The sequence below is a fragment of the Dermochelys coriacea genome, chromosome 1 (assembly GCF_009764565.3).
Source record: "Dermochelys coriacea isolate rDerCor1 chromosome 1, rDerCor1.pri.v4, whole genome shotgun sequence".
NCBI lineage: Eukaryota > Metazoa > Chordata > Testudines > Dermochelyidae > Dermochelys > Dermochelys coriacea.
The window spans coordinates 33,422,290-33,438,471 of NC_050068.2; the positions used below are offsets into that span (position 1 = coordinate 33,422,290).

The 16,182-nt window shown below is 40.6% G+C and overlaps 1 protein-coding gene across 3 annotated transcripts in view; it reads right to left on the reverse strand.

Moving 5' to 3' along the window:
• PDGFD (platelet derived growth factor D) overlaps positions 1-16,182 on the reverse strand; it is a 193,642-nt gene that overhangs the window by 30,553 nt on the left and 146,907 nt on the right. For 2 of the 3 annotated variants that reach the window (XM_038387342.2, XM_038387343.2), the window contains exons 4-5: positions 11,764-11,823; positions 4,914-5,115 (exon numbers count right to left, since the gene is read on the reverse strand). In XM_038387342.2, coding sequence (XP_038243270.1) covers positions 4,914-5,115; positions 11,764-11,823 — 262 coding nt within the window. The remainder of the gene's footprint in view (positions 1-4,913; positions 5,116-11,763; positions 11,824-16,182) is intronic. The other variant, XM_038387344.2, reaches the window with a different exon arrangement.

Sequence of the window (16,182 nt, forward strand, 5' to 3'; positions counted from 1 at the left end):
ACTTGTTATATTTCTTTGCAGAGGAAGTGCCATGATATTTTTCTAGAGTTTTTACGTGGGGCATGACTTATGGATTTTGAAAAAGCAAATATTATACCCAAAAAACTTCCCCTAGATTTGATTTCTTTGAGATTATGTAATGAGTAGTGAACTGTAAATGGTAGTACATATACACAGCATCAAATTTCAAACAATGAATGTAATTTTTAGAGATATACACCTGATACCGATATCTCACATAAATAGTGTAAATAAATAAAGAGTGCTGTGAGATCAGATTTGGTGTATGGATTGCAGTTGTCAGATATAAAAATTTAATTAGGGTAGCCCAACCTTTAAAAGGTCATTGAAGGAATTGCAGTATTTGTATTACTTCTTCTCTGTATTGTACTTCTTTCAATCTGTATTGATTGCCAACTCTAAAAATATTATATTTAAAGTGTCATTTACCATGTGGGTCCTGTTATTAGGACTGAAAATCTAGTAATACTGCACTGAACTCAATTCCCTGGAACCATTTGGTATGAGTAGGGAGTAGGATAACAGTGAAGTCATTAGCAATTTATTTATATATTTTACGTGACATGTTCTGAAAATGCTGTGAGAGATACACAGGGATTATATCAAATTGTGCTAATCTGCCTCAGGGCAGTTTTAAACAAGAACAAAGGATAAAACCCAACCTGAAAGCTGAGAAAGCATGTAAATGGTGATATAATCTATTCTTTCAGCTGCAAGGTTACTACAATGCCTATAAATATTCCTTAGCGTTCCACAGAGCCTTTGTTTGGAAGCCCTAATATATTCCTAATTTAAAGGATTTTATTTGAAGCCATTCTCTAATCAGATTTCAACATGTAACATGGCTGTATTCGTGTCACATTTCAAGTATGAGCATTTCTTATTAGCCCTGGTGTGTCCCTAAGAACCCCTTAATGCCAACTGGCAAAGAGTTCACTGTTCTGTAAGAGCAACGCCTATCATGCCTGACAAACTCATTACAACATGCTGGTATTGATAAAAAAAAATATGGGGTAAGGTATCTATTAAAAGCTTAGATCACATTGATCATCATAATCTTTGCGAGATGTATATACGGATGTAATTTAGGAAGTTGTGTATAAGTATTAAATATATTAAATTTGTATGTTAAAACTCAACCAGACAAACAGATTTCTTCCACACAGGAGATGACATGTATAACACAGAAGTAGGGGAGCCAAAGAACCTTGGGGGTCATCCTTTGGGTGTCAAAACAATGAGTTTGGGAAAATATAAGGAGAAACAAAAAGACATTTGTCATCCATTTACTGAGGAAAACCCTTGTAAAGCATGGGGATATTCATGAAAATTTGGATCCTGGTTTTCACTGAAAACCAGCAGCTCTGCCAAAGACTGAATCCTTGGGAGAAAATCTACTTTATAAAATAGGAATATTAATAAATGTAGACCTAGGATTGCATTTTATGTTTTATTTTATATGCGTAACCAGTTCTATTTTCACTTGTTATCCTTAATAACTCTCTTAAATCTCAACCTTTATTAATAACCTTATTTTTGTTTTTGCTATAAGTAGATTGGAGTGCTGTGTTGTTATAAATAACCTGATCCTGAGTTGTACCAGTCAAGCTGCATATACTGTCTCTTTGGGGACAGCTTACCTGGCAATTTCTGCGAGTTTCTAGTGACAGGGGCTAGATACTATAGTGCAGGGGTGGTTAACCTGTGGCTGTGGAGCCACATCCAGCTCTTCAGAGGTTAGTATGCGGCTCATTGCATAGGCGCTGACACCGAGGCTGGAGCTACAGATGCCAACTTTCCAATGTGCTGTGGGGGCTCACTGCTTAACCCTCTGCTCTGCCCCAGGTCCTGCCAGCAGTCCACCCCTTTCCCCAAGGTCCCTGCCCCTTACCCTGAGCCTGCCATGTCCTTACTCCTCCCCCATCCCCATCAGAGCCTCCTGCATGCTGCAAAACAGCTGATTACAGCAGGTGGGAGGCGTGGGGATGGAGGGGGAGGCGCTGATTGGCAGGGCTGCTGGTGGGCGGGAGGCATTGGGGGCTGGAGGAGGGTAGCAGATGGGGGGCTGCTGACATATTACTGTGGCTCTTTGGCAATGTTCATTGGTAAATTCTGGCTCCTTCTCAGGCTCAGGTTGGCCAACCCTGCTATAAGGGGTGACTACCCCACACTCACCCTGCAGGGTTTAATGTAGGCCACATGGGCCAATTAACTCATTAGGCAGCTGGTTAAGGAGGCCCAGTTGGGCAGGAATAGCCAGGGCCTATAAAGCCCTGCAGCTGAAAGGAGAATGGGCTGCAGGGAGACAGCAGGAGAAAGGGAGGAGTGAGTGGAGACTGCAGACTGAAGTAACTCCCTGGGAAGAGGCTTTGGGAACTGGTAGGCCCAGGAAAAGAAGGGAACCAGTGGTAGGAAGAAGCCCGGGAATAGAACAGTGAGGCCAGAGAGAGAAGGCCCAGACAGCTGAGCTAAGGATGCCAGGGCTGAAACCCGGAGAAGAGGGCAGGCCTGGGTTCCCCTACCAGCCACTGGCCGAGTGGCACCAAGACAGTGAGTGGGAAGATTGCCCAGGACTAGTGAGGAGCCCACCTCTCCCGGAAGGGGGGAACATGGATAGTGACATGGCCAGAGGGTCGTGCCATGCAGAGGACACTGCAGTTCCTGGAGCTGTGAGAGGGGCTGCGGGTGGAGAGCAGAGACAAAGTAACACCTGTACAAACCATAGACGGGGGGCATTGGCCGCAAGCTAATCCCAAGCATATCAGGAGGAGGTGCCAGTCTAGCAGAGAGTGGTTTACCGCATGACAGGGACACTTCTGGGGAGTTCAGGGACTAGAGTAGATCAAGCAGGGGCTGGGAGAGCCTTGAGAAGAGTGCTGGAGTGGCTGAAGGGCAGGCGGTGTCAGGGAGCTGACATCTGGCTACTACAAGAAAGACGCCCTCTCATTGTGGGGCGGAGAGAGGAGGATAACATGGTGACCCAGTCTTGGGGACCCTAAGAAAGTGTCACACCAAGTTTATAACGAATATAATCATTTTGGACTGAAATGTATAGTGTTTGTAGCAGAGAATCCATCCTTTTGTTGGAAGAAAGGAGGAGAAAAAAAGACATTTTTTTTGCTCGTTGTGCTAACAAAAACATCCTGAATTAAGAAATACGTTGGCAAACGCTTTACTTTTTTATAGCAGTTTGCTAGGCCAAAGAGTGGAATTCCATTGTACTCAATGGAGAAACCCTAATTAATCCAGATTTCCTGCAGAGAACCAGAAAGGTTGGATCAGTATTGGGAGCCAATCTGATCAGAATGGATAAAACACAGCATACATTGCTTTAGATACAGTACATTTGCACTGGGATCAGATTTAATCTGAGACTCAAGTGAAATCTGGATAGAAAACTCAGTAAGAGATCAGGGTCTCCTGTCAGCCTCTATTAAAATCAAATCAGCTCCTTTTTGTCTTTTGTGTACATTTCCATCAGCGCTGACTCCAGTCTGGGAATAGGAGACACATAGCTGATTATGTTTCACTGGCCTCCAAATGTGATCAGATTGGTCCCAGCATTTAATACAAACTAAACAAAAGAAAGGTGGCCTACATTTCCAAAAATTTGTAGTGGTTTTGGTTGCTTACATTTTTCGGGGTGCCTTAAAGCAGCCTGGTTTTCAGAGGGTAGTTGCTAAGCACTTTCTAAAAGACAGGCTCCTTTCAAGTTGGGCAGGCAAAAATTGAGATAACCATAATGGTCAGTCACTTTTGAAAATGAAGGCCTATATGTGTCCAGTTTCAAATCAAATTGTACTAAGGTCTCAGCTGCTGAAGTTTAATTGCAAATATTATTTTCAGTGCCGACCCTAAAAAACAAACAAACAAAAAAAAAAACAGACAAAACTCATGTCTCTCCTTGCACAAACTGCAATTAAATGGGAATTCCATAGGTTGAAGGGCTTGCAGAATCAGATCCATAATTTGCTAATTATTTAAGAAAAATATTCAGCAAAACATATAAGAATACATGTATATTGACTATGTAATGTAGGATAAGAGTAATAAGAAAATTCATAATCTGAGTTAAACGTTTCATTAGATTAGCTGTTAAAATCTACAGCGATGACCACTTAGAAGAACTGAGCTAGACACTCAAGATACCTCCTCCACCAAACAGTACTATTTCAATGGGCAGCATTGTGCTTATTTCTTCAAGGTCATGGCTGGACTTTCTATTCAATGCATCCTCATCATTATTGGTTTGTGTCATTAACTTAACATTCTTTTACTTTCGCATTTGATGGATGGATTGTACCAAAGGGGGGGAAAGAGACACATAATCCAGAGATGCACACTTTGTTATACTACAGTTAAAAATGCTAAACCACGATAAAGTTCCCCATCTACATAATGGAAATCGGTCAGATGTTCACATCTAAAAAAAAACAACCAAAAAAAAAACAGCTGCACATACAGGTGTTTGTGCCAGATGCTTCCCTAAGTACAATGTGATAGAAGTAATTATCCCCCACTCAACACAGAACAATCCTAAAACAGGGCGTTTAACGGCATGTGAGAGTTCAGGAATCCTATGCCTTACATGCAAAATAATACTTTAGGGTGAAGTTGAAAACCATCTGTCCTTAACATACATAATTTCAGGTGCCTGTGTTTTCATTTGTGAATATTAACAGACTGAAGCCAGCTTAATCAGACTGAAAATGATTAAGGTTCCAAATTCTCCTATCCTTAGTTGTGCTGGGTAATTCCTTGCTCTGCAATTAGTCCCATTGATTCTGGCATGGGTAACAGTATCTGAATCTGAACTTAATAAGCAAAGGGCATTTGAGAGAAGTGTACAGCAAACTCCTGGAATTAAGAACATGTACAGTGTCTCTTCCTACCTTTGGACTTTCTGTCACGGTAGCTCCTGCCTCGATAATGATGTCCAGTGTCTGTGTACAGATTTTCGAGATCTTCCTGCCATGATTCAGGATTAAAGTATTTGAGCAGCTCCTCCACGGTGTCAAATCCAGCGATGGTCTGGTCTAGTGCTTCCGCAGTGAGGGTAGGGTCGGTCACTGATGGAGAGGGATAGGATACCCCCTAAGAGTGACATACAGCTCAGTGTACTTTGAAAAATTACAGCACCACTCAATACAACTGTCAATAGTTACAGAGAGATTTTTCTCATAGCTGACTCACACAGAATATCCAGGCAAGACCCCAAATTGGACTGAGATTCTGTCTTTTGACACAGTGACCTTACTCCTGGTATTGTTAATCACTCTCGACCATCTTTTGAGCTCCTTGCACTGGGTCAGACGGCATCATGCTCCGGCATGCTGTGCCAGGTGGCCAAGGAGAAAAGCACTGCCCACCTTTCCAAGCAAGGACAGGTGCTGCCAGGTGAATGGAGGAGTGAGTCAGTCTAATGCTGCTGGACAGTGCTAGCCATTCCAAAGGGGGCCAGGAAGGGTGGGAAGAAGGCAGAGCTACATCCCGCCCTTCACACCAGCCAGCATGTACGTTATGTTCCTGTACAGGGTGTGGCACGGGATGCTTTTCTCTTGCCCCTAAAGTAAGGCAGTACCTAAAAGGTGTAGTCCTTTCCTCAGTTTGCATGGAGACAAAAATCTCATTGAAGTATCTACAGATACATGACACTCATTACCATAGCATCTGAGTGCTTCACAGGCTTTAAAAGTATTTATCCTCACAGCACCCCTGTGAGGTAGTTCCCCACTGTACAATGAGGAATTAAGGCACACAGAGACCAAGGCAACTCATAGATTCATAGATACATAGATTCATAGATACTAAGGTCAGAAGGGACCATTCTGATCATCTAGTCCAACCTCCTGCACAGCGCAGGCCACAGAATCTCACCCACCCACTCCTACAAAAAACTCTCCCAAGGTCACACAGGAAGTCTGCAGCAAAGCAAGGAACCTAACCCAAGACTCAAGCTAATACTCTAACCACGGACAATCTTTCCTCTTCTTGGAGCGTTAACATAAGCAAGGCCTAAGCAAAGACTTCAAGATTTGGCCCTTTGAAATGATGAATTAACTCTGGTTTTCAAATGTTTATAAACCAGAATTTGGAAAAAAAATACTGAAGGAAATTAGAAAACTGTAATGTAAGGGTCTACACAATGTAAGCGGTGAAACACACACATCGAAGAGGGATTAATATTTCTAAGCATTTAGGAACATATACTACCCATAGACCATGTCTATGTGGGGGACTATCAGGAAAGCTAAGGCAAATCAACTTAGGGTGTGAAGTCAATGCATATAAATTAAATCCCATGTGGATGCTCTCACTCACCAGGAGTAAAGTGGCCTCAGTTCTCTCCTGAATGAGAGCATCCACATGGGGGTTACCATACCACTTCAATTAATGTGCATTGACTTTGTACCTTAAATTGATTTGCCTTAGGTTTCCTGAGTGACACATGTAGACAAGGGCTTAGATCAGTGGTGGACAACCGCAGCTCCCATTGGCCGGGAATGGCGAACCGCCTGCGGATGGTCAACGTCCGCAAAATATCTCGTGGCCCGCAATCAGCTTATCCTGATGGGCCGCAGGCCACAGATTGCCCACCACAGCCTTAGATGCATACACATCTATTGAGTTCAGTTAGAGTTAAGTCACCTGTAAGGACAGAACTGACTTTTCATAACTAACGTGCATTTATAGGGAAGAGTTTTACTTTTACTATAGCAAAATTTCCAAAGTCCTAATTTCAATTCCCAAATATTCAATATTCTAATATCATCTTCCCCCCAAACTACCCTCAAATTTCCTAATTTCTGTGTAAAATATACTCAAGAAAGAACTGATTGCAGATATGTCATTCTCTAAAGACATATTAAATCACCTGCTGACAATGTATAACAGCACAGGATATAAATACAGGAAAACTCAGACTTTTATTTTCTCAGTTAAAACACTGAAATTGACAGAAAAATGAAAGAAAAGAATCCCTTCTGTCCTCAAAAGGGTATGTCTATACTGCAAGCATGATTGCAGCTTGAATAGACATACCTGATTAAAGCTAGTTCAGGTCCCAGAGCAGTGAATCCACAGTAGTGAGCATTTCAGTGCAGGCTAGCCACACGAGCTATTACCCAGGGTTCCAGGTGGGCTTGTATGGCCCATGCTGAAGTGTGCATTGCCATGGCTTCACAGCTCTAGTACCCAAGCTAGATCAGGTATGTCTACTCAAGCTACAATCACATCCCATGATTACAGCACAGACATACCCAGAGACATACATCACTTGAATTCCCCACCAGAAGGTCAATTTTAGCTTGATCCTGCAAATGCTTCCACGTGTAACTCTATAAATCTATGCAAGTTGCACTACTCAGGTGAGTAGTCCCACTGGAGTCAGTGGCCTATTAACCCAAGTAAAACTATTCAGTTTTACTGAAAATCCAGTCTACTTAAATATAACTTTGTCTTCACCAGAAAATGTTGCCATAGTCTTTAGAGTCCTTGATATTTTACTGCATATAATTTGCTACAAATATGGACCTTCCAGATTATCTGACACCAGAAAGAAAAAAATAAGAATATCATAATACAGTGCTGACATGAAAAGAAGACTGCAGTTTGCTAATTATCCAACTACATGGGGAGATGAGAATGGGGGTTGTGTTGCTAACATCTATCTTTTCACATACATGTGAAATAAAGGACCTTTTTTTAACAGTATTGGCCTGGAAATTAGTAAGCCTTTAACACAGAACCCATCACAAATAAGTTTCAGTGGGCCCACTTTCATAACCCTTCTACTATCCAGCGTTAAATGAGGCACAATGCAGATGGCTCTAAAAATTCATGACTCATTAAAAGGAAGACACGCAGCAAAGAACCTCTATTGACTTCTAAGTGCCTTCGAATAAAAACATTGTCGAAGAGATTGGAGTCGGACCCCCATGAGAACAAAATATCTCACATCAGTAAACTGAATAAAGTGCTGCTACATAAAACAATGCTATATGAAATTTGGTGTTCTAATCACAGTCGTCATGTACAGTACTTACATAATCTTTTATGGTAAAAAAAGAAACACACTAAATTATCACTAGGAACCCAGTATAGAGAGAAATCAGTGAGGCTAGTGACTGGTTTGTAATTATAGCAAAAGAGAAAAACAGTTCCTAAATTCCCATCAAAGAACAAAGGGAAGGGGGATAGGGAGAAAGACGTGAGGGTGTGGCATAAGTGGCAGAATTGCAAATCGACTGCCTTCTATTCCCATGCCTTCCACTGGAGGAACATCAAACCTTCTCAAGTATATATGATCTTGTTGTCCTCTAGAGGCTGGTCCGCAAAGTGAATATAGACACTCTCATGGAATTAATGGACTGCTAATGGAATTAATAGACTATATCCCTTAGCTTAAGTAGGAGCAGCCAGCACTTTTTATGCAAAAAGGTCAGGGGCTCTACTCAGAAAGGCACATGTATGAGATTTAGATGAGAATTGTGCTGTTTGTATATGTTTAGCCATACATTTCCTTACATTTTGTGAGAACCTTGGAGGTCAGATTGTGGATTTGCAGGATATGTCAAACCAATAAAAGCAGGAGGAATTCACACTTTCTTGGGTTTTAAAATCTCTACTCAGGACTTTATAAAGAGTTCAACTCAGTTCACACACTAAAAAAAGCCCAACTTTTTCAGAGCAATAGGCAACGCAGAGGAATTATTGTAGCTCAGATAAGCTATTGGCAGCTACATGTGACAGACCCAAAAGTAACTTTAAAGCTGCCTCTGTTTTGTCCTGCCAAGGGCTAAATATTAGATTTATGAAAAGCTTGTGACATCTGGCTTCTGTGACTGAGAGAGGACATAGAAGAACATTACAATGTGAGGGGGCTCAGAGTTACCGTTCTTGTTAGTTACTTAAACATTCAACATATTGTGAAAAGAATAGGAGTACTTGTGGCACCTTAGAGACTAACAAATTTATTAGAGCATAAGCTTTCGTGGGCTACAGCCCACTTCATCGGATGCATAGAATGGAATATATAGTAAGAAGATATATATATACGTACAGATAAGTTGGAAATTTTTTTCTCCTGTTGATAATAGCTCATCTTAATTAATTAGTCTCTCACAATTTGTATGGCAACTTCTATCTTCTCTGTATGCAGATATATATCTTCTTACTATATTTTCCATTCTATGAATCCAATGAAGTGGGCTGTGGCCCACGAAAGCTTATGCTCTAATAAATTTGTTAGTCTCTAAGGTGCCTCAAGTACTCCTGTTCTTTTTGAGGATACAGACTAACATGGCTACTACTCTGAAACATATTGTGAGTTTCATAAGACACACTGGCAGCTCTTTTCTAATCCGAATCAGACTATTAGTTCATTTGATCTCCATTATGATTCATTGCTATTCTATCACATGCATCCGACGAAGTGGGTATTAACCCATGAAAGCTTATGCTCCAATAAGTCTATAAGGTGCCACAGGACTCTTTGCCGCTTTTACAGATCCAGACTAACACGGCTACCCCTCTGATACTTGCTATTTTATTTGTGATGATGAAGTCTTTCTGTATTATTGTGAATGGGATATGCTGTTTTATAGAAGTTCAATTGTTGTTGAATCAGATACTGAACCACAAGACATGGAAACTGGACATAATGGCTCTGCTGGGTGAAAGATCTCATTCTGGGGTTATTCTTGGGCTCCAGCACTTTAGGCTAGAGGTAGATGGCGGACGTGCTGCTCTAAACCTCGTGAGGAAAAGCATGAAGTGTGGTTCAGTGATTTGAGCTCAAGTCTGGGAACAGGAAAATGCATATGTGCTTGCCCAAATGTTTTTTTTTCTTCCAAGATCTTACAGTGGGTCTTTAGGCTGTTTGGTAGGAGCAAAGTATAAGTATGCCAGTGACTGACAGGTTAAAGTTCTGCCCTACCATGCTGACTGAAGATGCCCAGTAGAATTGTGAACCTCTTTTTGTTGAAGAATTAGGCATTCCTGAAGTCTCGCCCTGACTCTGTGGTCATGGGCAAATTGCTCATCTTTTCTGCCTCAGTTTCCCTAGCTATGAAATAAGGTTATTGATTCTTATTGCCTAACTGTGGTGTGCTCTGTGGGGAAGGAACGAGTGTCAAGTAGCTGCGGCACTGCAATGGACCAAGAGACCTGAGCTCAGGTTCTGGCTCAGCCACAGGCTTCCATGCCTCAGGTCCCCATCTGTAAAATGGGGATAATACTTCCCTACCCCATAGGAGTGCTGGGATGATAAACAATTATAATAATTCTGAGGTGCTCTGATACTATGGTGTTAAGGGCCACATAAGCACATACAACAAATAGAAATAACAATCTGGTGAAGGGCTTTCCAGAGGAAAAAGGCTGTTGATTATTATTTTACATTTTTGGCACTTTACTATGGTGAGGGCAATCACTGCGACAATGTTTTCAGTGTAATTTGATCTCAGGATAACAGCTACCTGATGAGGGAGCTTTTCTCTTCCATTTTCAAAGACAATTTCCCATTTTTTCAAATGCCATATTGTGTCAAATAAAAATGCACAAACCTTTTTTTTAAAAAACAAAACTAAATATGTTAGGAGGAGAAAAAAGAGTGATCATAGAAGGAGAACATGATTTACCAAATACCAGCCTAATATCCTCTGCATGGTAACCTCTAATATGTCTACTAGAGCCAGGCCCTCGATAATACTATTACTCAGAATTAGGACTCACACAGCAGATTTAATTCAATGATCTCAAAGCACTTTACTGTGGAGGGTAAGTATCGTAACAGTATCATCATCATCCAGTATGTTCCAAGCTTTGACCTAACAGGTCAGTTCCACTCCAATCACTATCTCTCTTGCTACTTGCTATATAAAAGGTGTTGTCAAGTGAATGTGGGACTTGGCAATGCAACGTATGGCAGAGGGACTGTACCATTACCAAGTCTGATGCTGGCATTACTCTCCCACAAGGTGTGGTCCCAGAGTCTAAGAGTATGTTTACATGGCAATTAAACATCTGCGCTCGAGAGGGTTTCAGAGCTCGGGCTCCAGCCTGAGCCCAAATGTCTACACTGCAATTAAACAGTCCCCCAGCTGGAGCACTGCAAACCTCAATCAGCTAACCCGGGCTATCCGTGGATGTTTAATTGCAGTGGTAGATGCACCCTAAGTTTTGCCTAAAAATGCTGCCAGGAGCTGATTTTTTGTCTGTGACATAAATCAAATAAAGTGAAGGAGTGGGGAGATTTTTAATTGGGTTTTCTTTTTTAAAAAGTCACATTTAGTTACACGAAATGAAGTGTCAAATTAAGATTTAATTTAATTGCTGGTGCTACAAAAAATCTTCAATAATGAAAATTCAAAAAAGTTAATCCATTCTCCTACCAGCTTGCCTTTAATGCTAATTATTGCAAAATATGCTCATGTGTTTAGACCAAGACACTCTATAGCTCAAAATGTAAAGGAATTCTTTTATTGGGAGGATTCAGTTTGAAAGTGCTAAGTATTTACCCACTGGCCATCCCATGTGGTTAAAATAGCTGCTGACATTTCTTGCCTTCCACCCTCCGCTCCCTAAAAATTATTGACAGTCTAGAATGAGTTTGAAAAACACGTCTCACTTAATCTCCTGCTTACAGGTCAAGCAGTGATTCCCCTGTACAGATGCATTTACATTGGACTGAAAGCCATTCTACCAATCCTTTCCTGGGCAAAATAGTAACAAGCTACTTACTGAGACAGAGCTTGTGACTGACTCCCAGTTGGTTTCTGATGCTGCAGGCTGGAAATCATCCTAAAGGGGAAAAACCCATAGGAAAAATCACAGTCATGGCAATGTCCTAAAGTTAACTACCAGACCTTAAACGTCTCAGTGTTCTGTGTTCTTCACCCTTTTGAAACCTCTTGTGCTTTTCTTCTCCAGCCCTTATGAATTCGCTCTTTGGGGCAGGGACAGTTATGTATTCTGTGTTTGTACGGCCCCTAGCAAAATGGGGTTAAGGACTTTAGGTGATATTGTAATATAAATATTAAATCATAGTAATAATAATAATAATAATAATACTTGTTTCAAACATTATGGGAACAAGCCATTTATATTAGAAATGCCATTATCACCAAAAAAAAAAGGCACTTCCAGATGGAATATAGCCTGGATGTCTGTACAGTAATAGGAAACAATTACTTAATGGTAGATAGGCCAATTTGAGACAAATCTAATAACACTGAGGAATTATTTGGCTCCATGACAGTTTTGTCCATTTCCAGTTAAAAAATTATTTATTCCAACTAGAAGCATTAAAAGACCAAGAAATGAAGGTTGTATAATGTCAATACTCAATAAATCTTGGAGCACTGGAGAAGTTCCAGAAGACTGGAGGAAAGTTGTCTGAAGGACAGAAAATTGTGCCAATTTTTTAAAAGGGTAAGCAGGGTGATCAAGGTAATTGTAGGCCAGTCAGCCTGACATTGGTCCCAAGCAAAATAATTGAAGAGACCAGGTCTCTAATTCAGGGCAATCTGGATTGGTTGGTAAACTATGTGCAAGCAAGCAATATGCATTTTAATATGGCTAAATGTAAATGTACACCTCTTGGAACAAAGAATGTAGGCCATATTTGCATGATGAGGAACTCTTTCCTGGGAAGCAGTGACTCTGAAAAAGGTTTGGGGGTTGTGGTAGATAATCAGCTGAACATGAGCTCCCAATGTGATGCTGTGGCCAAAAGAGCGAATGTGATCTTTCGATGCATTAGCCCTTGATAAATTGGAACCCTCTGGAGAGAGTTCAGAGAAGAGTCACAAGAATGATAAAGGATTAGAAAACCTGCCTTATAGTGATAAACTCCAGGACTCAATCTATTTTGCTTAACAAAGAAAAAGTTAAGGGGTGACTTGATTATAGTCTAAGTATTTACATGGAGAACAAATATTTAAAAATGGGCTCTTCAGTCTAGCAAAGAAAGGTATAACACAATCCAATGGCAAAGTTGAAACTATTCAAATTGAGGCTGGTATACATTTTTAACAGTGAAAGTAATTAACTATTGCAACCATTTACTAAAGGTCATGGTGGTTCTCTATCACTGACAATTTTAAAATCATAATTGGATGTTTTGCTAAAGATATGCTCTAGGAATTATTTGAGGGCAGCTCTGTGGTCTATAGTGCTGTACAGAGGTCAAACGAGATGATCACAATGGTCCCTTTTGGCATCAGAATCTATGGATCTCTAGAATCTATATAAAGATTTTGAAACACAAACACAGCCTGATATTCAGCTTGTGCAAAATATATAAATCAGTCCTAATAACAGAACTTCATGATAAATGCATTTAAACTGTAGGCCAGATCCTCAGCAATATCAATTTACACCAACTGAAAATATGCCCTACTACAGGGGTCCCCAACGTGCTGCCCGCGGGTGCAATGGCACCCGCCGAGACAGTTGTGTGCGCCCGCAGGACACTGCACCACACCGAAGTGCCGCTGTTGAGCATGGCCACCAGAGAACTGCCCGCTGAAATGCTTCTGAGAAGCATTGCCATTTCTCGGCGGCATTTAGGCGGCGGGATGTCCGGCGCACACCACAGTCTTTTCAGAATAGGAATGTGCTATTCCCACAGAAAGGTTGGGGACCTCTGCTCTACAATTTTTTTAAATTTGGTAGTGAATACAGGGTGAAACTGCAGGACCAGATTCTTCGCTGGTTTAAATCAGCGTTGGTCTATTGACTTCAATTGCAAGTAGGCTCACACAGGTGCACACACACACACACACACACAGAATTACGTGGCATAAATGTGACATGAGAGAATTGAACATAAAGCCTGCTAGACCATTAATAAATCTGTCATAGCTTTCTCTCTTCCACAGTCAGGAAGGAACCTAGCTATTTTCAAATCCGGAGTCCACATGCATAGCTAAATATAATGCTCTACATCTTGCAAAAGAGCACAGTAAAAATATTAAATGTCCAAAAATTCACAAGCTTGCTTATTCAAAGCTTTCACTCTCTTTTCCTTTCTTCCTGAAGTGCTTCTTTCCCTCAATTCACCCTCTACCTGAGATAATCAAAACCACAATGATTTCTTTAGGTACCTTCTGGGTTATAAATTTTAGGTTATCTAATCAGAGAACGCAAACTATACAATGTCATTTAGGCAGCAAATGAATTTGTAGATATCCAACTGTGAATATTTAAAGTGGACAATTTGCAAACCATCCACAGACAATTTATTTGCACAAATTATGTATCTATTATTGTAAACAGTAAATGCTATACTCAGTTCACAAATAACACAGGAAAAAGGACAACATTTGCCAAATTACTTTGAAATTGTTCATCCAGCTCGAGTTAGTCTTAATAGTCTTACTTTGATGTTAGGTAGGAACTAATTCAACAGGCCCACAGATCCCCTGATGAAATTTGTCAGTTTCAGAACTTTGCAACCAACTCCTGCCTCTGTCATTAATTACCCTTCTATACTCCCAAGAGAAGTGGCATTGAGTTCTGAAGCATTAAATTAACACAGGGACAATTTGTATTCTCAACTGTTCAGAGGAGACTACAGACATGATATCTTCTTATGCTTGAAATGACTCTACTCTCTTATGTTACCTAATATTAGAGATAAGGAAATAGTGATTTTTTTGAGATAGCTGTTGCAAAGCTATTGAGATGATTAGGTGCACCACCTGCTTCTTGGATCTCACTGACTGCACATTTTGTTTTGGTGATTATACTTCATCTACTAAAACTCAATATAAACCATTCATTGCTAGATGGCTTTGTTCCACCACCCCTTACAGCACCTGCAGCCATTCCTGGCTTCTAAAGAGCTTTCAACCCAAACACAGTTTTGAGTTAATTATAACCTATTGGCTCCAGCTCCCCATTATTTAAAGGAATGACATCAAAGTAGTTTCTTTTTTCCTTTGCCTTCCATATTCATAACAATCCCATGGACATCTGAGAGATACGTTTAGGTATCACATTTAGGTATCACATACTATCTGACGAGCTCATGCTGGTTTGTTTTTGTAGGGTTTGCACATGAGTACTAGGCGTCTGGCTATTTTGCAGTCATTATTTTCAAGCAACAATAAACAAACATTTGTTTAAAAAAACCTAAAACTACATTTGTACTTAATATTGGAAAAATAGGGAGGTAACAATTTGGACCTTTCTGATTGAATTAAAGCTCCTACTCCCAATCTTCAGGGCCCCAAATGGACTTGACCAGCCTCAGTCAAAAATTGTCTATCCTTCCACAAACCACCAAGACGATCATATTCCACAGATTGAAACCCAGGGTGGTACTCTCAGGATCAAGGTTCAGGGAAAATATCCCAGGGGTGGAAGGAACAGAAGATCTTGGAGAGCCTGACATATCTAAACATAAGACCCACCTCTTTAATAATCCCCTCTCCCAGAAGAGTCATCGCCTCCCATGGTCATTCTAAGTGAGAGGGCAGAGGAAGAGAGAAAAGAAAAGGAAAAAAAAAAAGGAAAAACCAATGTCAGGAATACGGAAAAGCAGAAAAAGTTGAGCCCTATTTGTGCTCAGGTGCCAGAGTGATAAACGTCTTAGACACACAAAATGGACTGCGTAGAATTATCCTGATGTCAGAGATGATTTTGCTGAGTCATCAGAGATTAGAAAAGGCATGTCCAATCAGTTCTAGTCTAGGAGCATAAAAGTAGTTGGAACATCTTACTATGACATACGGAAGTAGGGAATAGGACAGAGGAGGCCCTACACGGAAAACCCTTGAAACAGCAAATGAAAAATGTTTTAAGTTCTGTTAATATTTAAGTGAATAAAGGCAAAGAAGTAAATGTAAGGTGGGAATATTACCTGTTTACAGACAGATTGGATCAGATTATGGAAGAACTTCCTGCAGCCAGATTCTCACAACAGAAGTTACCCTAGTAAACATTAATATTCCAGGCACAAATTGTGGCGAGACTAGGTTTTATTTCCCTCTTCTCTACCCTCCCCTGTAATTGGCATCAGTGCTGATATGCTTACAGAAAAGGGAACCCTGTAATCATCATATAATAAAGTGACAGGTATTTAAGTAAAATAATACAAAAATGGAAAGAACAGTGTTATATCAAGCAAGAAGCATTAGAAAAGCTACAACTCCA